This window comes from Battus philenor, unplaced genomic scaffold (genome assembly GCF_028537555.1).
Source record: "Battus philenor isolate CCGP_79_NKW_IND1 unplaced genomic scaffold, ilBatPhil1.0.hap1 SCAF_16, whole genome shotgun sequence".
NCBI classification, from domain to species: domain Eukaryota; kingdom Metazoa; phylum Arthropoda; class Insecta; order Lepidoptera; family Papilionidae; genus Battus; species Battus philenor.
Window position 1 is genome coordinate 8,514,983 of NW_027181678.1, and position 25,809 is coordinate 8,540,791.

The following is a 25,809-nucleotide window of genomic DNA, read 5'->3' on the forward strand; positions in this document are numbered from 1 at the left end:
TGAGATAGAAATAATTATTTTACATATTTACTATTATCGAAAGATCATATGCAGGAATGCTTTACAGGGGTCCTATTACCAAATGTTTTATGCCGTTTTTAGCTGACTGTTTACTTCGGTATTTTTTATTTTTCAAAGAATAACAAAACAAATTATTTTAATATTTAAATAATTGATTATCTAAAAAATACTTTAATTTACTGAATCGTATTATTTAATATTTATTTTGCGTACATACTCATATTTTGTACGATATATAGCGCTAACGCAACTGTTATAGTATTCTGATTGAACTATAAAGGTAGACAAAGAAAGTGTGGCCGGCTTTTTGATTTATTTCTGTATTATTAAAGCGTGTTCTTTATTCTGGAAAAAGTAATAATTTTTGTAGATAATTTTTAAATATAGGAATCAATTGATATTTGATAATGTTATAAGTTTGTTACTATTTGTTTTTAATACTGCTGTAATTTTATAGATTTGAATCGGAACAAAGAACTGCCCGCCAAAATAAACAACTGGATATCTAGCAACTAAAAAGCTACTCAAAATATATATTTTTTTCAATTTTTATAAAATATGGTGAGTCAGTGTCTAAAAATTACCATATAAATTGACGATTAGAGATATTTAAGTGATAACGGAGTTACTCTCTTATGTTCCTAATTTAATGATTTTTTTCAGAAATGGTACTAATTATGTCATTTCAAAATATCCATAATCGTTAGATACAGTTTAAAATCTACACCACAATTTTGTTTTAATATTTATTTAATTGAACTTTAATAGTAGTTGTGTGTGTTTTTTGTTTATTTGCGGATAATTGGACCTAATATATTCTTCTATATTTTCGTTAGTCATGATATTGTTCACTAATGCACAAATATAAGTACAAATTGTCAAAATCAGGACCTTGCCTTACTTTAGAAAATTATGTGACTTGCACCTATTTCTATTTAAAAATATTTTATTATCTGTTCTACAGTTACATTTATTCTACAAAGTTAATGATTATTTTTAGTCTGGACTTATACGTTTGTCTGTGTAATTGAACGATGAAGTGAAGAATTATATTAATGTTTACACAAATTTTCGCTAAAACTAATTAAATTAAAACGGAAAACAATGCTTGTGCTTTAAGTTTCTTACATTTCGATAGACGTCTGAATTAAAGTTACAATGAAAGGCTTTATTGCTATATTGTTTTTAACTAGTATTGGTAATACTATATGAAATTTTACATTTTTATTAGATTTTGTTCCGTTATTAAGTATTAACAATTAATTGTCTTTGTTTATAGCCTTTAATTTTGCTTCATCGTCAAGGGTATTAGAGCTAAGTGATAAATTTAATGAAATTAGCAATGATGGTATGTGGTTTGTTAAGTTCTACGCACCATGGTGTGCACATTGCCGGCGACTGGAGCCCATTTGGGCACACGTAGCTCAGTCTCTTTACAATACTCCCATTAAAGTGGCCAAGGTTGACTGTACCCGTTTTACTGCAGTGGCTACTCACTTTAAAGTGAGAGCTTATCCTACAATAATGTTGTAAGTAATTTTGGTTTTTGTAATTAAGAGATTAGTTATTGTTGAACATGTTCACCTTTATTTTTTAGTATTTTTTATTGCTTAATAATAAAACAAGAAATACTGCTTGGAATAAGCCTTCACTCAAAGAGAATGTTATGGAGTGCATATAGACTCTAATCAACCAATTGGGCCCAGGGGTTAGTTTTAGATGTCATATATCAAATTTTAGATTCCTTGTCCTCAGCTTTCTTCATTGATTGAGTAAAAGTGTTTTTTCATTGTTCACTTAAAGCATGCAACATACTAAATATTGCACTTATTTAGTAAACGGTTGAGACCTAATAATAATAAAAAAATATAGCATTAACATCTGATGTTGACATGTTAGTACATTGTTTTCATCAAGTAAATATTGAATTATGTAACTGTGTGTAATTTAAAACAATACAAATATTTTTGGTTCAGTAAAAAAAAAATAAACCATATTTTAACAGCATTAAAGGATCATTCCAACACGAATACAATGGTGAAAGAGAGAAAGACGATATGGTTAATTATGCTATGAGGATGGCCCAACCAGCCATTCAGAAAGTGACACATGCAGATAGCATTGGGTACTTAAAAGAATCTCATAATATCTTCTTTGGATATGTTGGAAAGCAACAGGGACCGTTATGGGTAAACAATGTTATTGTTTCTTATTTAATGAATATTGTTATTTATAGTTGCTTTTTTTATTTTTATGGACAAGCTTTATTCCTGTTCTATAATAAATTTCTTTGTATTACTTCTCCTCAATCATTTGCTGTTAATTGAAAGAATAATTTCATTATATATGCAGCATTTAGACTAATTATTATAATTAACAAAATTTTACACAGATTGATGTACATGAGATGTAATCAGAATATATATATGAAACCTTACTAGATGTTTATACAATCAAATGACCAGTATGGTTTTTGTATAGATATGTAGTAAGACTAATAGTTTTTTTTACATTTTTGGCCCTACATGCATATTTAAAATTTAATTTATTTCAGACCATTGACAAATCTACATGCCTGCTGATATTATTAACTACCATGTCATAAATGTGGTATTGTTGTATGCACCAAAAAAGGTTAATGAAAGGGTCAAATGTTTTAATTCAATTGTTTTACCTGACACAATAAAAGATAATTATTTGAATTCTGTATAATTTTTAAAACTTTAATCTTTACTTCCATATTTTTTTTAATTCTTTATAAATATTCTTTTAAATTTCAATTACATTCCACTTTGTTATCCCTAATGTTATGTAATATTTGATCTAGACTGGGAATGACTATGAAAATGCTGATATCTAACAGCTACAAGATATTTCAATGGGTATACTTTATGATTATTATTTTAAGTTTATTTTTATATAAAATATCATTTTCCTAGGAGTACTAAAAGAATGAAAAAGTCATATCTGTTGTGCACCATTAATTTAAAACTTATTTGAAGCAGTTTAAATTTTATACTTTTTAGTTATAAAAAATTGATAGGTCAACAGTTATAGGATAGCAAAAATTGCTTAACTATGTTTGAGGAAAGATCTTCAATGGTATATGAGGTGAAATTCGGTGGCACATTCCTATCAATAAACCATATACATACATTATCACTATGTTGTCTTAATCTATCATTTCATTTTGATTTAGACTTTGTGCATTCATCCATTTGAAAAGCTTACTCTTTTAAATTTTTGAGGAAAATAAATGTTATTATATGGTTGTCATCAGAAGGTTTTGATAAAAGAAAACTCTCTTTTATTGCAGGAGATGTTTGCTCTGCTTGCAGAAAAATATCAACCTCATGCATGGTTTTACACCATGTCACATGAATTAATTAAAGATGAAATACACCCACCTAATAATACAGCAGTTTTTGTATATAAAGAAGATGGTGTTTACTTCTTTGATGGTATTACCTTTATTTTGTTATTTTTATTCATCAATTTGTCAAAAAAAATATAATATGTGATCCTGGCAATTTTAAAGTAAATTACAATGAATTTTAAAACATTATTGTTATAGTATCCCCAAATATAATTAATGACAAAGAAACTCTGAACTCTAGTTTGGACAAATGGATTAATACTGAAAGATTTGGATATTTCCCCAAAATTTCAAGGGCGAATATACATCACTTTATGGACATTAATAAATATATAGTCATAGCAATAGTATCCGAAAATAAATTGGGAGAAATAACACAAACTGAAAGAGATTTTAAAGACATGATTGAAAGCATTATACGGTATGTATGAATAAGCATTTATAAAAAAATTAACTTGTGCCATAGCAGTCATTTGCCTTTATGAATAAGGATAACTGTAACTGTTACTAATTATGACACATAGCACACACACATAAACACACGTGGGATGCAACAAGAAGCTCTCACTAAACGTCTAACTAATAGGATCAACCACCGCAACCTTGTATAGTGAAGGCAGGATCTGGAGTAGGATCACATGTTCAATCGTCGAGTAGTCTGTGCTACCATCCCAAATCACACATTCACATTCACTATATTCCACACTCACATCTCGTCATCTGCATTCAACTGGAATAACATACTAGTAAATTTTAACAAGTTCATGGATTCTTCAATTTGCAAACTCAATGCCATTGAAGCTGTAAAATTTTAGGCCTACCTGCAACTACATCTTCAGAAACAATATAGGAACTGATAAATCATTTATTTTATTGAGTACCTTCATAGATTATTCATTTACCTATTTATTGACTACAGATTTTAACCAGGCTTAAACAATAATTTTATTTTTGGTAATTAAACATAGACTAAAAAGTTTTCACACTCAGTGGCTTAGAATTGATTTGTATAAACTGTATTAATTTTCAGAAAAAAGAAAAATGAGCTTCATGACAGATTTCAATTTGGGTGGATGGGTTCACCAGACTTGGCCAATTCCATTGCAATGTCTGAGTTGACAGTGCCGCATTTGTTGGTGTTGAATTCAACTACCAGCCATCACCATATACCGGATGATGATCCAGTCCTTATGACACCAGAAGCAGTTGTACTGTTCCTTGATCAGATTCACAACCAGGAGGCACCAGTAAGACTTGTGTTCTAAAATTTTTTTTATAAACCCCACTATATGCAACTACTTTTTTTGAGATCTGAACTTCTTTAAATTATATATAATAATATTAACATTATTAATGTTTTCCTTTTATAGTCTATTTCTTACCAGAATCTTTATTGGGGAGGATATATCTGAGTGGTATATAATTTTTTCTTATCTGCAAACAGTCTCAGACTACAAGCAGATTTGCTCCCTGTCCTTTACCATGTTAAAACACTCCTCTTGAGGAGATACCTCATTCTTCACCATCTGTCACTCAGTTTTTGTATATCATGGTGTTTCAGTGGTTTGGTGTAGAGTGATATATGAAATAGCTATTATGAAAACAATAATGTTAATGTAAATATAACAAGAGTAGTGTACCAAGGGAAGTAATCATTTTGATTTGTTATTAGTTCTTAACAGTGAAAGAAAAATAATAAGGTCACCAGAATTTAACAGCACCAGTAGTACTAATGGTAATGTCTCAAGGTTAACAATAACTGCAATATATTCTTTATCAGATTTATGAATTAATATCCAATGTCATCTTTGATAAAAGATATCCATAAGATATAAATCAATTAAATAATCAAAAACAATCTTCAACAATATTTTTAGAAATTAATTGGATTAATTATTTATAAGCATATTAAAAGAAATAATTCAAGCCTTAATTTTATAAAATTTTTGTGCAGTTCAGTTATTAAACTCCTGTTTAGTTTATAGTGAAATACTTTTTACAGAAATTAATTTGTTATGAAGTAAGGTATTTTATTTTAATTTCAATTATGTATTTGAAACATTATTCAGATTGATGATCACTATATTTATTGATTTATTATCATAAATAATAAACGCTGTTAACATAAAGAGGAAGGAAATGTGCATCTTTATTTTACACGTGTGCACAGGGAAAGAAAACAATTATTATTTTTCTGTGTAAAAACCTCCTTTACGAAAATATAATTAGAGAATACGTAGTTAACACATTACGCGATTAATTTTTATTTGTATGGGTTTTATGATTTTTGTTTAATTATTGCAATTAACGTGTAATGCGACTATAAATTGTTTCACAGACGTACGGGGGCAATCATTGGCTTGTTCGCTTGTACCGTGCGTTCTTTGAGGCGAGGTCTTCCCTGAGCAACATGTGGCGCGGAAACCCCGTGCTGACCGCGGTCGTGTTCGGCCTGCCGCTTGGTTTTCTTTCACTTATATGCTACTCTGTGTGTTGTGCTGATATGCTTGACGCGGACGAAGACGAAGAGATCGGTAAAAATTTAAAAAATATGCGTTTCGTTAAAAAGTACCTCTGAATTAATTACGAACATTCATGATATTATTAATCTAAGTATACGGTAATATTAGGCACCGCGGAGGAAATGTTACGTTTTAATTTTTCCTCATAAACATTCTATGTTAACACGTATGAATGATAAGTGATTATTATTAAGCTTAATTTTAAATTGATACCAAAGATAATCTGTATTATTCAAATATTTTTTTTACAATTTACCACTTTCGTTTGCATAATTAAACTGCAAAGTTACAACAAAATCTTTTTTTATTAAAAAAAAAACTATCTATACATCCACCAACAGCCGACAAACTCATTTTTGATAAAAAAAATTATTTATTATCCTATCCTTCTATATATGTTTTTAATTTTTACGTCGATTGAACTAACACTCTTAGTCTGATTCCAGCTTAAAAACGAAACTGTAATCATTATTTTGAATTTACAATATAGATATTACTATACTTACATATATATGTGTATATATGCATGTAAATATTATTATACTTCCACATTTACAGTTTGAATAGCAGTAAGGAGCAATTAAACTAAGTTTTTAATATATAGTGACTAACTTAGAAAATGACATCCCTTAACATATTTCTTTTTAATAGAGATTAGTTACCATGTGACAAATAAATACACAACTTTAGAGTTTAACCGATGTATTATTCTGTTTAATAAATGCTAATACTTAAATATTTGGAAAATATTCTCGAAACAATTGTTAATTTAACAGAGATTAATTGCTGTCTCCTCTGAGTTATTTAATAAAATTGAGAAACATTAACCACGCCAGTGTGCAACTACGTGAGTTGTGAGAATTGTTATCATGATTTACAAAAACGTTTATCAATAATAATAATTATTGTTTTTCAGAATCACACGAAAAGAAGGATTAAGTCGCTGAGTTTTTATAAAAATTATAAATAATGGTCGAGTACTCACCTATCCGATAAATAATGTGAATTGTAATTTATTTTGTTTTAATATTTAGGTTACTTGTTCAAATATTACTTACTATATCTATAATAACTGTTGAGTAATGATCTGAAATAATTAAAATTTTATTTCAATATTTATTTATTTTCTAGATAATTGTGATTATTACAGTTTGCTGATGGGTAATTTCGTAATGGTTTGTTTTTTTTCAGTCTGCAAGATTTTAACTAACAATTTTCTTTATATATATTTAAATCATATCTATATTTAATTTATTTTTGCATTCAGTGTGTACAAACTATAAAATCGCTTAGACATTTATTATTCGCGTGCTTGTCTCAATGGTAACCGATCGATTTGAATTTTGTCTCTCAAGCATCCTACAATCGGTCCAAGTCGTGGTTTTTTTCCGGGACCCTTGTGCCCAAAATCATAGCGAATATCCAATTTGAAGTAATTACTGTACCGGCCTGAAGCTAAAGTTTCAGCGGAAGCCGGTGAGCTTAGTTACAGTTAAAAAGAAATAGGTTAAAAGCTTTTTCAGCGCTACTACCAATCTGAAACTAGTTCGGTATAGACATCGCTGTACGCCATTTCTTGCTGGTTAACCATTTTCGTAATTACCCATAGCACCCAAAGATTTGTTCAAAGTCTATTTATTGATTTTGTTAGTAACTATTTATTTTAAATCAAGTGATTAAGTTTAATTCGATTCTATAGCACTTATTTTGATAAGTATAAACTTTGTTATTAAATAAGCAAAAGATTTTTACAATAAAATTATGAGGCGAGGGCGTTTGTAAACTTTATTAAATTGTTCTGTCGTCGATGTCATGCCACGCTAGATAATGTAGATCCACTACATTTTATTTTAGAAAGCCTGTAAATTTACTGCGGGGGTACTTAAATTTTAATAATTTTAGCTAAGAAAAATATGTGTGCAATAAATAAATAAACTTAACACAAGCATGTCACTAACTATAAATTTACAATAGACGATGTCATTGAACAAATTCGCAAAGTAAATCGAAATAACTTCTTGGTTCGTTCGCGTTAAGAATGTAGTGTCATTTATATCCGCCGGCCTTGCCCCGCTCGTCTTTCATAATTGGAAAGTTAAGTTCGCAATGACCAGTCGTAAGTCATACATTCGAGCACAGTCTTTGTATCCAATGATTTAAAGTAAAGTGATGTGGCAAAGCTGGCTGAATGATAATTAACGTGAGCGAAGTATAAACGAAGTGTTTTCATTAAATATTGTTAACATATTTGAATGATTAAAAATAATGTCATAAAATAATAATAGTTCTATAAAAAAATCAAACCGGCTACGCGTGTAGACAATAATTTACATTTGCGAATTTTCAAATATATGTAATCTGCATTTTAAAGTATCAATAAAGTTTAGAGTTAAAAAAAATCTGTCTGTAAAACCATTACCTGTCACAATAGCTTGTAATCATGAGCGTAGATTAAAAATTATCTGACAATTTATTCGTGTGTTATTCCGGAATATTAATTTTGTAATCGAACGATGTACTGCCCAAAATTTAAAGTGATATAATCTAGATTGACGGTATAACCTATATAGCGATAACTGCAATATTACAAAGACTGCGAGAATATTTGCGACCATGTTTTAAAAGGGATATTTATGAGATATATATATTGCTAACGGTCTCCATCAACTCATTAGCGTGGGATTCTTCCTAGAGTTGGTAGATCTTGAGTGGTAGTAACAACACAAAGTCCGAAGTAGAGGTGTGTATTGAATAATCGAGCTTTGCGCGTATTTACACCGACGTAAATTAACAATTGTATTTCTTGGAATTCCCTTTTTCGAAGTGCCGCTGACGGTCACTAATTGTTGCCCCTACAGTAGTTACTATCTCACATATAATTCACACGGGTGGGGAAGTGATGTAATATTTGACTTTAAAGCTTATTTTAGTTCGTTTAAAATTTAATATACGATTTGAAAATAACAACATAATTTTATTTACGGAAAACAACATTTACTTTTAAGTAGGATGCCACCTGTGGTGGGATCCAAGCATCACTTTTGAAGTCACATTTTGTGTGAGTTAGGAAAAACTCAACTGAAATAGTTAAAAACCACAGTATTTTACAGAAAGGATGCTTTATAAATTTAATTTAATCCAGTTTTAAGACGCTTACCGCTGGTCATACGCCTTTCCCATAGATTTTCTGTAAGGGAGATTGTAAGCGTCGTTTATCTAGTCTACCGATGATCTTAACTAATTTGTCGGTACATTTAGTGTAATTTGGCCGGACGCTGCGTTTGCCGGTATTTAGTCTCCATTGCAGTGCCTTAAGGCCCTGGCTGCCATCTATGCGTCCGTTGCGTGTTGTATGCCCTGCCCACTGCAACTAACTTGACAATCCATTGGTCTACGTCGATTATTTAAATTCGTTATCGGATCTCCTCATTACGGATTCGATCATGTAAAGAAATCCCGCGCACAGACCTTTTTCATTTCTTTATAATTTTCATAAAAAATTAATGTGAAATCCGTTTTTGTTCCTACCTATTATATTAACAATTGTTCCGTAATATTTTAACGATTTGTCCCGTTACTTAAAATTATGAAAACCCTTGAAGCATTATTTTCGAATTGTTAGAAAATTTCTTTTGCACAGTAGACAAGGTTAAAATTATTTAACTTAACCTCAATATTCCTGCTTTATCCTTTTAATGTCAAGGATTTTACGTACGAAGGACACTGACAGTTTAAAGAAAAATGTCTTTTAGGTTATATTTTATTGTATCTTAACATTCATATTCCTTCTAGACTATAAACCACAATAAGTGTCCTAATCCAAAGACAAAAATTTTATAAAATAAATTAATGATCTTTCCAAAGGACTCCACATCGGCTTCGATACTGTTTCATTTGTTTGAACCAACTTGCAAAGGACATTTTCTACTATGCAACTGATACTTTTTAAACAGCCGCCTCGAATGTAGTGAGCCCATTTACTGTTGATTAAACTTTACCTCTTTGGGCTAATTTTAGGTAACATCTGTTAAGGTAATGGGCAAAAAGATTACCGTTGTGATGTTTCGGATGTTTCAGAGTTAAATCACCAATTCTATTAAAGTCTTTAACTCGTTATACAAACCGTTCAGATGTTCTAGAAGTCTCCTGGTTCATAAAAATTAACATCGTTAAAAACCATTGCATGAAAATATTTTCTGGTGTGAACAGATATCCTTTTTCCAATTCGTAAGATATAGTTGAAAAAAAAATAGAAATGGGCATTTCTTTTTTGAAATATGGAATTTGCAAAATACATTAATACTCTCCAGCCTTCTTTTTATAAACTATGCGAGTGAACTAGTGGATCATTTATCTCCGTCGTAATTTGGTACAAGTGTAATTGTAAGTAATAGTTGTGTTCCATAAATCTACGCATTCATTGTAGGCGAGGAAGTCGGAGAGCAATAAAACAATGTTTACGTATTTTTTTTAATCAACAATCTTTTCTTAAGATAGTAAAGGCATGATAAATATTTACAAGGCTTCATTATACGGCAAGGTAAAAAAACTAACCATACACACTAAGGGATCGAATCTAGCGATTATCACAAATATTATTCACGAGGACTTGGCTCACAATTAGGGTACGTAGATACAATGCTATTTTATAGAAATATATACGAATTGAAATATTAGGTGTATTTATAGCTATTGCAGGCGATATAACGAAGCCAGTTATTCACATACTATATATATATTAATGTATAAAGTTATACTGATAAATTCAGCACGGTTATCACTTGGGAATAATCTATATAAAAAAACAAATATTAAAACTCTCCTATTATGATTACAACAATAATAACAGATAGTTTGTTTCTATCAAAATATTAATCTCACTTCACATATTTTAAGCTATTTAAACTAAAATCCTTCCAAAAGGGTAGAAGAAGATATAACACACACTAAATGTAGGCCGTCAAACGGGATCGGCGACGTGATCCCCGTGGAAAATACAAATTTTCCTAGCGCAGACGATTTGCTGTTAAATAATTTTGGTAAAATGGTAGGTACAAATTATATGAGCAAATAGAAATAATTTACATTTACACTAGATATTGTTTTAATTTACTTAGATAATGGAATACGACTTAAGTTTAGTAAGCAAAAAACAATAAAAATGTTTGTATTAGTTACTCATAGCAATGTATTAGGTTGCTTCAAGACACATCTACTTTTAAAACAACATGATCAATGAATAAACCTGAATTATATTATTAAGACGAACTTTAATTATTCTTATCATACAATTAAATATTGTCAAGCAAATGTTTCATGTTTTCCAAAAACATCTACAGTCCTTGTCATTTACTATAGCACCGTTCCCTATGCAAATGCACTTTAAAAATAAATACTATTACTATTTTTGAAGTACATTCGCAGGTCGTCATCGAGAGCATTACAACGCCATATATTGGGCACTAATGCCAGGAAAACCAAAATCTTAGCAAAATATACAAATTATGATTACATTTATCATTGGAAATAAATCTAATTTCTAAGACTCGACAATTGACAATGTGATTTAAATATTTAAAAATTGGCACGGTTGGCGTGGCGTTGCGCCGCGTTCGTTGTAGTAAATGTTTAACTAGAGAATTAATTATGTATATTATAAATGCAAATAATGGCAATTAATCATGATTAACGAATTTAGCTATTTCGTAATCATTGGCTGCTGGACCTGCGCACGGCGGCACGCGGCACCTATGGGGATATCCGACAGGTCACAGCGCTTAGGGGATAGGTCATTACACGTACAGAGTGATAGATAACAAATAAACTATAAATAAAGTTTCCAAACAATTATGCAAGCACCCAGTATTGAAGTGATATCAGCACCGTGCACCTATCCTAATCTTTAGACAATACACTGGAATGATACATTTTCAAGAATGTTATGTTCATACAATAAATCTTTAGATAATAATGTATAATAACAAATTAACGAGTATTCCTTTCTAAGTGTTTCCTATAGCAACACCATGCTGTCTCAAGGAATATAAGGCTTAAATTAAATGGAAAAGAACACAGGTGTACAAACGCAAGAGTAGTGCAATGAGTAAGCAGTGGAATGGTTGCATAATTGTTCGCGCGGGGTTGGCTTCCTACGTCAACTAAATGAATTCATATCTAACATTGTTCCCGAACTGGTCCCACCCATGGTGACGGCTTGTACGCGCAACGTTCTTTCTGCATATTGCATACAAATGTTCATTTTACTGTTGACTCTACAGTTTACGGGGAACTGTTTTTACAATTAAATTTAAAAGTACATGCAAGCTTGCACGTGCTACAGTTTGCACTTCAACAAGACTGGAATGTCACTCATTGATTTGGGTTTATGTTACAAACCAAACTAAGAATTTTTTTCAAGTTAAATATAATAGATTAACGATATGTCTTCTACTTTAGGATAATTGTAATGAAATAAAATGTAATGGTATGAGCTGGAACTACTAATTGTGACTGATTATTGACATTTTCTTTGTAAATTTTGGTCACTTTGTGGAATGCAGAAATCCACAACTATGTTGAGTTTTTACCATGTAATTGTATTTGTGATACATAGAAGAAGATACACTATAATAAATTAAAACAAAACCTGTGAGCCAAGATACGCGCACGCCATGTATAACGAACGCTATACACTCAACACAAATCAGTTAATTAAACAACTACAGGCAGAAACAGTTTGCACAGAGTAAGTACTGCTCGCTAATATAATTAATAAATAAGTCACTCTGTCCTTTATCCTGTCAACACTATGTGTTTCACGACGTTACTACTACTTATGTCTAGTGTTTACTAAGTAATTCACCGTCTTGGAAGATCAAGTCACTGAACCGACTAGCATATGTTGCCCGGTTGCCACTCCTTAACACATCTCGCTGAAGGTCTTTGATCAAAGTTTATGTATTGCACCATTGAATATGGGCCCGTACAGTGGCGTAGCGAATACCCAGATATAACATTTGGACCGATCCGATGAGAGCGACAAGCGGTTTGTAGAGATCATATAAAATATCTAGAGAGCTATAGGCCGCTGTCAGGCGCAGGAGACCGCGGGTCAGGTGGCGTCGAACTCAATCTTGTCCCACGAGTAGTGCTTGCGCGCGGGACGCGGCGGCGGGCGCGCCAACACTCCGCCCAGCAGCGGATCGCATTGCGGTATGTGCCCGCGCCCAAACGAGTTCGGAATCAATTCCGTGTCCATATGATAGCTATCGTTATCAATATTTGCGCCGAGACTCTCGAAGTCTTTTAGATCGAACTCACATGGACGGACTTCGTAGCTGCTGTGACGAGAATCTTCATTGTGGAAGGACGGTAACGATATGTCGTCCATTTCTTCGAAGCCGGTGCGGTTATCAAGTAAGTCTCCGTTGGTGAGCGGAGTCATGCTCATTCGCTCAGGAACGTCATCGACGATATCCATTGCAATTTGCGGCTTCACATCGCAATCGCCTGATAACAGTCTTCCGAAGAAATCGTCCTGGTTATTTGAGTTTTGATCTGTTGTGAAGCTCGAATGGAAGTCGTTGGACCCCAACAGATCTACACTCAAGTCTGTGTCAATGTCGGACGCCGCGGGGTCCATGTCGAATCGACTGGACTCGCTCGCGGTGTGTAGGTCTGCATGATTCATTATCTCATTTTGTATATCATTTAATTCTCGTTGCAACTCGTCCGCGGCAAGCGAGTCTCGAACATGAGTATCCCCCAAAACGTCGTCGCTTAAAACATCGGCAGGTGAGAAGTCGCTCGTTCCTCGTCCCATATAGCCAGTATCTATGGTACCATTTACGGTGACGTCCTCTACAGCCGAAGGAGGTAGTTCGCCATTTTCAACAAGAATTTCAAGTACGTCGTCCATAATCCGACTGTCTTCACTGTCCTGTATGGAAAGCGGTGTATGCGGCATCGGCGGTGGTGGCGGTGGAGGAGGAGGAGCTCGTTCTGGTTCATAGTGCGTGGGTAGGATTGCTATAGGGACCACTTTAACGCCATTGAGAATGTAGGCGGGATTGGAAGTTTTGGGCTGCGTGTCTTGTGTAACGTCTGGCGCGGGGGCGGGCGGTGTGACAGTGAAAAGCCTGACGAGGCGGTCGGGCGCGGTGTCGGTGAGAAGGTAGCGCGGGGCGTGCGTAGGCGCAGGGGCATGTTGCAGCGCGTCCAGCTGCGCACGAAGTTGCGAGACACATAGATGCGCCTGCAAAAGACGTCGGCTCTGGTCGCTTGCTGCTGCACCGGCCGCTTCTCGCCTTACTGCTTCTAATTGCTGCCGCGACGCTTCCAATTTTCTTTCGAGTTCCTCGATCTGACGCCGCTGCGACTGCACAATGTCTTCGGGCTGTTCATTTTCTCTCATTTCAGGCGATGCAATGGAAACGGGTGATTTTGGTGTGTCATCTTGTATTTCAGTTAAGTAAGGCCGTAGACGGTCGATGAGTTGTGGTTTAGGGCCGGAGACGCGTAGGTTGCGGCGCTTGCATTCGGCCCGCAGGTCGGATACCTTCATATCCTCAAATCTCGCAGAAGCGAGCGACGGTGCAGGAGGTGGAGGCGGAGGCGGAGGCACGGGAAAGGCGTCGGAGGAGTCAGAGGCCACGGAGGCGGCGGAGGAAGGTGCTGGCGAGGCGGGCATCAACAATGGGCAGCTGAGCTGGAGAAGTAGTTGTTGCTGTTGCAGCAAAAGTTCGTACGGGGTCTCCACGGAGCCCGGTGGTGACGATGCTTTCTGCGCGTTTGGAGGCCCTTTATATTCATGAAATTTCAATCTGGACTTCTGTTGCTGCTTCTGCTTGCTTTTCTTTCGGTTTTTGTCTTTGCCCGGTGCTGGATGCTGCGGAGGCGATGCCACGCTTGCAGGAGATAACGTGGAAGGCGGCGACGGTGAAGGTGACACTTCATCTGGGGGTCCGCAATAAGACGAAGGATGCTGTGGTCGACCAGAGGAACCTTCGCTAGTTGCCTTAAATGCTAATGTTCCGCTCTTTACGGCTGTTTCGATGTTTTCCTCTGTATGTAAAATATTTTTCTTAATAAGCTCAAGCGGCCCCGGCCTGTGTGACAGTTGGTCGTTTAGCTGGTCGGCCAGTCGCGCTTTCTTCAGCATTCGTTGCTTCTCCGCAAGGCTGGGGTCTACGTGACTTTCCTAAAACAATAACAAGTACTTTATAATTTTGTTTTTATAACTACTTCTGAACTCTATGATAACACAGTAATTTTCATTTACAGCGATATTTTATTTCAATTGCAGGACGAGTAAATGCTTCTAGGATTTGTAACTCCTACACGCTCAAATTTCTTCTGATATATTTTTATCTGTAACAAAGTTCATTAAAAAATTAATATGAATTTATGAAACTTACTTGCTCTAAAATATGTCTCCGTTCCAACTCTTGGCGATCCGGCCGTCGTTGTATTTTCGCCTTTAGCAAATCTCCCGTTTTTGCTCTTTCTAGTTGCTTGCATTGTTCAAAATACGCAGCGGGCGTATTCAGTGCTGAAAAAGATGAAATTTTTAAGATATAGAACAGTCACTCGTGATTTCGGTTATTGGCTTAGCACGTATTCCTCAGACATAAGAAATAATCCAGCAGGATTATTTAACTACGCCTGGATACCTTTTGGTGGATGGGTAGAGTTATTACTTATTTCATGATCATCATATCAGCCGTTAGATTGCCCACTGCAAGGCATAGGTCGCCCTTCAAAGACCGTCACGATAACCGCTCCTGCGCTGGATTACCCGCGACCACCTGCGGGGGCGGGGGGGGGGGGTTGCTAACTACGCCGCCTCTACTGACTCGTTGTCGCCACTAAAAACCTTTCGGCTCCAACGGCCATGGGTTCCACAAGCGTTGTGCTCCGCTCACTGTCACTTCAGAAGAACACTTCTTCGGGCTACGACGGCGATCTTGATCTTTCTACAGATCTCCTCCTTTCTGATTCGATCTCCTAGCGAAATTCTGAGTATAGCCTTTTGTTTCTGGGTGACTGAGCCTAGGTAAATGAGCACGTCGCGAATCCGAAAGTCATCACTGGCAAAACAAATTGGTCAGACTTTTGTTTTCAAGCATTGCGGTATTTTGAAAGATAAGATGTTTCGGACACTGCCCATCAGAGTTGGATTCGGCGAGTCACCTTTTTCTCGAAGTTGGAATTACTAAGCTGGTTTGTCCCAGGTATATATAATCGTATATATATGTTTAACCTCCGACTACTACTTGAGAAGGCACGACATGGATATTAAACTTAGATCACTATAATCTTATCTATATTTATTTTAAGGCTTACCTATCGGGAGACACTACAGAGATCATCGAGTATTGTAATGTAATAAATAATTATAAGGTTAAAAATACTTACGGGGCATTATTCCTTGGGCAACCAATTGATTGAGCGGACGCCGCATCGTCAGCTTCACTTTTAACGCTGTAAATTGGAAAATACACAACATACATACATGCCTTTAAAAAATACATCATTTTTTCAACAATTAGCCATAATCTTTTTGCTAAATGAAATAGAACAATATATATATATATATATATATATATATATATAATATTATAATATAACATTGAGTATAATATGAATTTGAGTAGCTTTTTTGGTGCATACTACAATTGGAGTCAAATTTAATAGGTTTACGGATGTGGACAGAGTTTTGTTGCAACGCGTGAAGGATGTCACCGTAGCATACGCGTGAAGCACGCAATGTATCTTCCGATAGGATTCGAGTTTATGACTTAGGCGGAGTAGGGCGCGGAGCGTAGGCGAATCTATGTTCTCGTTTGTTCGTCGCGGACGGGCGCGAGCAGCGAGCGATGAGCGGACAACGCTGGCGCAATGCCAACATAAATAAACACTGCACAAGGAAACTAGTGTTATGCCGCGACCGTATTACAGACGAAACATTCACTACCACTAGGCCGAATATTGTGGGTTACTGGGCGTCATGGTTATGCTTCAATTATGTTTTATTCACATTTCATATTCAAATATTTATCCGTTATATAATAAACTTAAAGGATATAAGCCGTATAACCTTATAAGTATTACTACATAATAAATTTTATTTTTCTCCAATTTTCCTTCTTTAGGTGAACCGACGACACAGAAGTCGTGCGTCGTCGTGGAAAGCGGCCAGCGCCGGGAATCGCGGCGACCTTTTTTCAAATGTCATCAGTAGTTTCAGTAGTCATTTACATGTAATTGTATCGACAACTTAACATTATAAACTATTTTTTACATTATAAGTAGTAAGCTGATATGCTTTTAATTTTATATTTAAAACTAAGAAAAGGAAGGTCTAAGATTTTGGGGAGGTCCTTGCAGTGGGCTCCTATCAGCTGATGTGATGTGAGTGATGACGTGTGACATTATAATTTCCTTAGATTGTCAGTGTGTCATTTTTTAACTTTATGTAATTTTATCATTCTAGAGGCGTTCGTACAAAACAACAGAACGAAGTATTTTTTTTGGTACATCATAGTAGCAATTAGGTCCATACGGCATAGTTGTGGTAGAAGCATAATAATACTTAACTTAACTAATAAGTTAACTTAACTAATAAGTTGCACGTGAATTTTGTACGCAATAAGATAAATGTATCAGAGAAGTTAATACCCCGTGTAGTTCGGAAACCGGGGCTTATCTAAATGAACTTTTGTTTTCATTTGTTATAAAAAAAATATTCCAGAACTCGTCACGTTCCCGACGTACACCCACATCGTAATGTTGATTTTTAAGACTTTAAACGAGGGATTTATGGTCCAGCATGTGCAAACAAACATCGCGTGTTGTGGGACACAATAGAAAATTTACATCGTGGCGGTGACGTGTTGTTTGTTAGCATTGTCTCCGACATCGATAGATAGCTATCTTGACCGGAAGTGCGAACTGCCAGAAGTAATCTAATGTATTAGCCTATTTAAAGATATGCCAATACTTGCTTATAAAAAGGACGGTTATGTGCCATAACCTCACGGGATGAATCTGGATGTATACAATTATAAAGATTGCTCAGACCATTTTCGTAAGGTAAACTGAAGCGAATTTTTGATTATTGAATATTTTAATTTTATTTTCATCAAAAGGCGAAGTCTATTGCTTTGTGTCCTGTATTATTGCGTATCTTCGTTGTTTTCTATAAAAAATTAAAATTGTTTACGGATTAATTTACTTACTTGACGTCTTGGATAAAGATCAATTAATTCAAAATTTTATTTTCACGAAGTATAGATTTAAAATTTTTTATAGAAACAAAAGTTACTCGTATTTTTTCTGATGCCAAACATTGTTAAGTTTATTTAATCGATAACAATACCACTGTCAAAACCTTTTCGCTTTAAGTTTTATAATTTCTATTAACTGTTTACCTCACTGACATTCGTTACACGAAATTGTGTGAAATGCTACTATCGATATTACTGATAAATACATTTTGCGCTTATTTATAGGCGTAATTAAGTTTGGGCGTAATATAATTTTACATAAATGCACTAGTCCTACTTGGCAGTGGTATAGATAGGGAATATAATGTGTGTTAAGACTTGGATAGTTCAAATTTGAGCGCAGGTATAAGTTGCAACATTGTATTAGTTTTGGAGATCTGGCTGTAATCTCTGTCAGCGTCAATCTTTGTGTAGGACTTGTTGTTGTTTTGTTCGAGTAGTTCCACAGTAGTTACTCATTGGTGATATTATGAGATCGCTCCGTTTACTGCGCGCCGTAGTAAAGCATCATTAGTCCTCGGGCGCGCCGGCGGCGAGGTCACGCGTTCTTTTCCACGGCGTCACTCGTGTTGTTCCGTCCGACAAAATATTAACAGACTAATAACGTTAGCGCATAACGCACCAGATTCATTTGTCTCACAGAACATTACTTTCTGAAATTAGTCAAAAATAAATGATACGATCTACGTTAGCTGGATTAAATTTTGGCATTGACGTGGCATTCTTGTTCAATTTATTGTAGTTGTTTTATCTGTTTCGTCTATAATCATAAATCTCAATGTTACAACATCGCAATCGTTTAGAATTTAGATTTTTTAAAGAAGAAAATCATTTTTAGCACAAACAACCGTGACAGGTGTTTTAGTCGTCATGTAAGCTATGTAGAAGAGGAGTTTTTATGTAAAAATATGTTCTGTATGAAAAATAAGCTCCGCGCTGTAAACTGTGAACAAGCACCATGCTCTTTAGACGAACTTTTCAAAGTAAATAATTTCTACAGAAGAATATAAAGCAACAATTCCTAGATTGCCCAGAAATTTATATTTCATCAATGTAGTATAAGGGTCAAAGAACTCGTCTTTTCGCAAATAGTATGTACAAATTTAATGAAATTGCTTTGGCTGGCTGTGTCTGGCTGATTTTGATGACATGATCCGATATGATGGTTAAAAGACATCGAACTGGTATGACATCCTCTATATTATATTTAAATGTGTATATAATTTACAAAATATTTGGTTGTAATTTTTTAATAGAATGCGAAAGAATTTTCTCTCAACCTAATAATAGGTTCGGGGTGTGACAGTAAATAGTAGTGATTTTTTTAAAACCTTTTACAAATTTTTTTTTCGTTTATTTTTTGTACTTGCGAGGTTGCCAAACATCTGTCTTCATTTATTAATTGGATTTAATGTATGGAAGGTGTAGTAATAAAATATTATGATTGATAAAGCTATTTAATTTGTGTTTAAGTTTAGTGAAAAAAATTCTTCTTGGTAGAATATTTGAAGTGGAAAACATTACTTCCGTTTACTTTCTTTTCCCAGGCTTACTCAAGCTTCGCATCCTGTGCGAATTAAATATTAAGGCAGAAGATTGATCTATTAACACGAAGTTTGTACCTAACTCGACCTTAGGTTTTTCAACACAATGCATGTTTACTATATTGCGGTTGTTTAACGGTCCTCAACTCTGGGATAAATGATCAATAGCACCCCGCATACGGGACAATATTTGCAAAATGTATGAATACATATAACAGCAGTAGCCTGATGAGTGATGAAGGATGAGTCCGGATTTCCAAGACGCACACTTGAAAGAAAACATAGTTAAGCCGCGACTTTTTATGACCAAAAATCCGGGACATTGACACCAGAGGCCCGCTATAGGAACTATACAAAGTTGATACAAGAGTATATTTACATTATCAATTGTATGTATGTTTCAACTCTTTATTTTAGGTTATTGCTATTTAGTTACAACATAATTAAAAATGTGCCAAGAAACCAAACTGTTTCATGAAACCAAAAAGGAAAATGTTGTTTAACTAGTACAGAGATAAAAAAGGCTGATTCCTCATCACAAGTGTACCATACATGGTCAATTGTTGAGGAATATGTTAAAAAAAAATGAAAATAAGTAATGTAACCGAATGCCTATCTATGCTACTACTGTTACGGTTATTCTATTAAAATTCAGATAAAAACTTATTAGTCAAGAAATCAGAAATTTAAATCATGATAAATTTGTTTTTAAACTGTCTTGGGTTAACATGTACTCACATTCCTTGTGTTTGCCCATGGCGGGTTGCAGCGGGCTATCGTCGACGACGACTTTGGGCGGAGACACGCGCGGCGGCGAGCTAGGCGGCTCGCTGGCGCCGCTGCTGCTCGCCTGCCGCCCAGCCATCTCCTCTGCGCCCGAACTGTGTGGAGAGTTAATGACATTTTATAGCCACTGGTCTGTCACCTTTATTTAAGTATGACTTAAGCTTAGAAAAAACAAACGAATGACAAAATATGTCAATCCTAATCTAGAAGAATACCTGAACGTATCGTCGGAGGGTGGTATAGAGGCCGGCGAGGCTGTCGAGGCTGGCGACACTGGAGAGGCGGCGCGACTTCGCTCGCGGCGCTGCTGTGGCTTGAACCACTCTGGATAGATGGCGCTTAACGTCTCCACTAGGTCGTGATCGAGGGTTACGCGCCACGATGTGCGCCCCTCGGAGCCTTCCGAGCCGCTGCTTCCACCGCACGACGAACGACTTTCTGCAATGAATGCAAATTATGTGAAAAATTAAGTATATCAAGATTATTAAATCTTGTTATGCTCTTTGTATAAATTCTAATACAAATTATAAATAAAATTCTAATTACAAAATAATTGTACTTTAAAATATACGTCGGGCCATAATAATTCACGTACGGGAAGATGTCATTATAATGTATCTATTTTTATGTTATATACCTTTTACGAAGTCTACAATAAATACAAAAATAGCCAAAATGTATTTTATAGAAGGTTTAGCCTGTTTCAAGTAAACATTTTTTCTATGTATGTTTACAAAAAATTAAGTTTATGAATGATATAAATAGAAATAATTTTATATATAAAATAATTATATAAATAGTAAATAAGGTTTTACAAGTAAAGAATTGAAAAATATTATACATAAACAAGGTTATAGATGATTAGCTAAACTAACGACTAGATAGATAAATTAATATTTATAAGAATCCCAATTCCTGAAATAAGATCATCACGAACATCATCAAGCGCGTGAATCGGTTAACTACATTAAAAATAACTGCAACAACGTTGTGATTTCAGTAAGAAAATAAATACATTAAAGAAGCGCTTGATGACCGTTGGTTCTTCAGTGTAACGGTTGTTCATCATCGGTATAATCGAGCTACAGCAAATATAATGACGTAATGTTAACGAGAAGTTCCCCGACGTCTCCGACTTTTTATTTAAAACGTAACTTCCTATTTACAACTATCCTACTTTATATTTATCATGTATAATATGTAATATAAATAAATCCAAGTAGATCGTAAGCAGAATTGTAAAACTAAAAAAAATCAAACCAGCCAGAACCATCTACTATTACGTAATGTTGAAAATGCGTAATAAAGCCGAAAATACAGGAGGAGAATAAATAAAACATCTGTCCGCACATGTGAGTTATGTAATTTAAAATTGAAATTTACGCGAACTAGGAGAAACAGGGAATAAAACATAAACAGAAGAAATACGAATAGCGTCATTGGATCTGCATTAAAGACAACATTTGAAGCGGTAAATAAAATTTTATTTAATTTTGCGTTACCAAGGTATATATTATATATTATACATAATAATTAGATATGTTGTTAGTGTAGGCATCTTGTTCTAAAAAATTCCGTGATACATTTTGTTACATTTGAAACTGAGTTGAATTTTGAACCGAAGAAATTAAATTGTACAGACAGATATTTAAATACATATATAGATAATAATAAAAATATAGATATTGAAGTAAGTAAATGGGAAGTTATGGTTAATTACATAGAAATTTAAGCCCTAAAGGCGATATGCACATTTCCTTCCTTTTAACAGTAGTCAAGGCATTATTGCTATTTCCTAGCATTGATTTATACTCAATCATACGCCATAATAAATTTTAAATATTTAACTATACCCGGCTTTTGTGCTAAAACCCAACTCAGCACTCGTAGTTCCATCAACTCCAGACATATGAAATTTTCTTCCGGATCTTTAAGCTATATTCGAAGTGTTTTTAATCTTATACTTTTGATATAACATGCAGGCGCTCATTACTACGAAGTCTTTATTGGAAACCATTAGAAATGAAGTTCTTAAGGTTAAGTTTGCGTCCTGTTTCACTAAATAATAATATTTTATTCTAAAGTGGCTTTTTCCATTTCTGTTGCTACAGTACTTCGGTTAATAGCCACGTAACCAAAAAATTGCAGAAGAGATTGAAGAATTGACTTACACTACGATAAACGCAACGGATATATAATATTGTATTTAAAAGATGGCATCAAAGCATAAGCTTATCTTTAGGGATTGCTTTCCATAAATTCGTTATGTATATAAAATGAGATTAATTTACACTATGTTTCTATTAATATTCATTCAATTGAACCAGTTTTTAGTTTTATTTCTTTTATAGTTTGTAATCAAAACCAAAGTGACCCGCCGACTTTTTATCTCAGTAGTGGCATATATTCCAGAAACTATTCTCGGAAAATCGTAAGACTTTTGCGGACTAAAGTCCAATTCTGGGTTTTCATTGAATTTAAATTACGGGAACGCTCTTATTTACATTTCCACGAGGATATATGCAACCCTTGAGTAATAAAATTTGGACATTGCATTTGTGAATTTATTTACGTTTTAATGATCGTGGACTTATTATACTTAAGTAAATAATATAAAATTTTACTTGATTAATTACATATGAATATAATTTTAGGGTTAATGAGATGAACTGCAATTTTATGGATTTAGTTTTGTGACGGTTTAGGTTATCGAGGAATAAACGTTCCGAAGGAAGTAAAATTAATTTTCTTTAGTCTAATATATAGCTACTTCCGTTATAGCGGAAATAGCTATATATATAGCTACTTCTGCTAATTTTAATATTTAAATTATGATCGGGGGAAGACAGAAAAATAAAGTGTAATTAAAAACGGCGACGAAATCAGACGGCCGACCCCCGCAGCATCTAGAGTTCAGCATCTTATGATCCTTTTAATTGAAAAATTTTGAGATAAAAATGCTACGGACTCATATATAAAATAATTAGTGGATTTTGAATATGGGTCGTAACTGATTTGTTAGTGTAATGTCAATGTTTACGCAAGTTGGCAACACTGGCTCGCTGGCGATAAACATTAATTTTGCAGATTTGTCACTTGTCGCGGGCCCACGCAACTTGTAATATCATTTCGGCAGGTCCGCGAAGCACTCGCGGGTGCTTAGGCGATCCGTCACCTCGTGCAGTCATGTTGTTTCTAGAATAGACCACTACACCGCCTCGCGTGAGCATCGCACAATGTTCTTGAAATAATTTTACTTATAAGCATATAGCGAGAAATTGATGCCAAGTCTATTTTTTCTTGCACATATCGATTCGTTTCGAAGTAGCCGCTCTATACTAGTTAGATTTTAGATGATATTGTTTACGCTTGGCGTGAAGAAAATAACCTAGCCTTCGAATACCATCAAGACGATTTGAGTTAAAAGAACACACTGAATGCTTTTTAAATACAAATTGGAAACAAGTATAAACCTAAGCATTGTTCTGTAACGGAATATGTTAAAGGAGTAATTATAAAATACAAATTGAGCTAGATGTTATGCGATAAATTAACTTTTTTTTAAAATAAAATTTTTCTTAGACATGTAAAAGTTCTGTTGTTGACTTTTGTTTTCATAATTCGGTCAAGGTTTGTTCTGATGAAGCTCGCCGCGCGTGCGACAAATTACGATAAAACAGAGTAAACGTCGGGTCAGTCGCATGAACGTAGTACGGGCCGTCAATCACGGTGTCAGCATTGATATACGGGCTTAGCATGCGTCTACGCTCATTTACTTTTTAAACATTAGAACAGGACCATGCGTACATACCGCCCCTTTTTACGTACCTAACATTTCATTCAACGTTAAAAAGCAATTTTAATTTCGTAGATGTTACAAACAAAGGATTTCGTTTTTGTATAGTGGATTATTTGCAAATTACCAGCATTATTTTTTTAATAAACAACTTAAAGTTAATATTTTAAACAGTCTAAAACTAATAAAAACTAAAAGATTTATCTCCTGCCGAACATGAATCAGGTGTACAAAAACAAACCAATTGTATAGAAAAAACTTTCGATTTAAACGGACGGTCTGACAAATTTATGTATTGGTTAAAACTACCATTAATAATAACTAAAACAATCTTGTGGTAGCTATATTAACATATAGCAATACCATAAAAAGCCATAAGTATACAGGCTGATTCGTTACAGATGCTTTAAGGGGGTGAATGTATTAATCGTTTCCTGTCAATCTATGTATGGTACACTCTGTCCAAAAAGCAATGCTTTCAGAAATAACGTACCGACAAAAAAGTATTCGAATTTCGGATTATTACATATTAAAATTATTGTTTACTATCTGTAGACTCATTGTAGACTGTGTATTGTCAGAAGTTATTAGTCTCTTGCATTTCAATAGATAAAATGAAATAATATACTATATTTCATAATGATCACTCTGTATTGTAATGAATTTACTGTATTGCAATTTATAAATTATAAATGTATTATAAAAGTGACACCTGCGTCTAAAGTCGAAACGTGTAAGGCATGAGTCAACAAACTATTTTAGTAATAGTGATACGTATTAATTAAACAGGTTCCGTGAATGAAGGACTACGTCAGGAGGCTGCGGCGCCGGTGCACGCGGCACTACGGAACTGCGCCCACGTCCCCGCCCACGCGTCAGTCAGTTTATGTAATAATAAGAAATCGATTATAAAGTTAATAAAATAAATAATTAAGTGAACAATTACAAATATACAACTACATAAGCTGTGCTCATTATCTATAAAACTTATTAATGTACGTCTGTTATCAAGAGATAGTAATTCCACACAGAATTTTCAATAGAAAAGTCTTACTGTCGAGAAAAATATGACAATGCATTTGTTAGTTGACATTCATTTGCTGTTTCAAGTATTACTAGCAGATAATATCAAAACGTCGTTTGCGAATGAACATAAAGTTTTGACTGAACTCCGCTTGCCGAAATTGTTTGGGTTACGCATACCTGACGACTATTAGCTTACATATTTGTTGCCAAATATCCGCACGTGATTTCCTACGATAGTGCCATAGACGCCTGTTCACTTGTTCATTCCTCGTGAAAATTAGCCACAAGCGACGTAGAAAAATAGATTTCATTTAGCGGAAGTAGGTTCGAGCAAATAAGAGGTGTCAAATATTCTAGATATTGGCATTTGGCTTTCAAATGAGAGTTGGCGATTGTTTCTATCGATTTTACTTATTCTTATACAGTACGACAAGCATACCAATGTGTTGGC

General features: G+C 34.4%; 2 protein-coding genes across 4 annotated transcripts in view; one reads left to right on the forward strand and one right to left on the reverse strand.

Annotated features, from left to right (window-relative positions):
• The first annotated feature begins 1,057 nt into the window (after nt 1-1,057).
• Tmx3 (Thioredoxin-related transmembrane protein 3) lies at nt 1,058-8,815 on the forward strand. Of its 2 annotated transcripts, XM_068762082.1 has the most exons (8): nt 1,058-1,219; nt 1,301-1,550; nt 2,027-2,210; nt 3,338-3,482; nt 3,596-3,818; nt 4,428-4,644; nt 5,736-5,931; nt 6,836-8,815. In XM_068762082.1, the coding sequence occupies exons 1-8, from the start codon at nt 1,180-1,182 to the stop codon at nt 6,856-6,858; spliced, it is 1,278 nt and encodes a 425-aa protein (XP_068618183.1). In that variant the 5' UTR covers nt 1,058-1,179; the 3' UTR covers nt 6,859-8,815. The 2 variants fall into 2 exon arrangements, with proteins under 2 accessions (XP_068618183.1, XP_068618182.1); XM_068762081.1 differs by lacking the exon at nt 6,836-8,815 and having other exon boundaries at nt 5,736-6,394.
• Nucleotides 8,816-10,344: 1,529 nt separating this feature from the next.
• The window catches only part of Mrtf (Myocardin-related transcription factor), a 43,261-nt gene continuing 27,796 nt past the window's right edge, over nt 10,345-25,809 (reverse strand). For both annotated transcript variants that reach the window (XM_068762321.1, XM_068762320.1), the window contains 5 exons: nt 20,752-20,974; nt 20,489-20,631; nt 16,336-16,401; nt 15,336-15,469; nt 10,345-15,118 (listed from right to left, as the gene is read on the reverse strand). In XM_068762321.1, the coding sequence (XP_068618422.1) occupies nt 13,031-15,118; nt 15,336-15,469; nt 16,336-16,401; nt 20,489-20,631; nt 20,752-20,974 (2,654 nt within the window). In that variant the 3' untranslated portion in view covers nt 10,345-13,030. The remainder of the gene's footprint in view (nt 15,119-15,335; nt 15,470-16,335; nt 16,402-20,488; nt 20,632-20,751; nt 20,975-25,809) is intronic.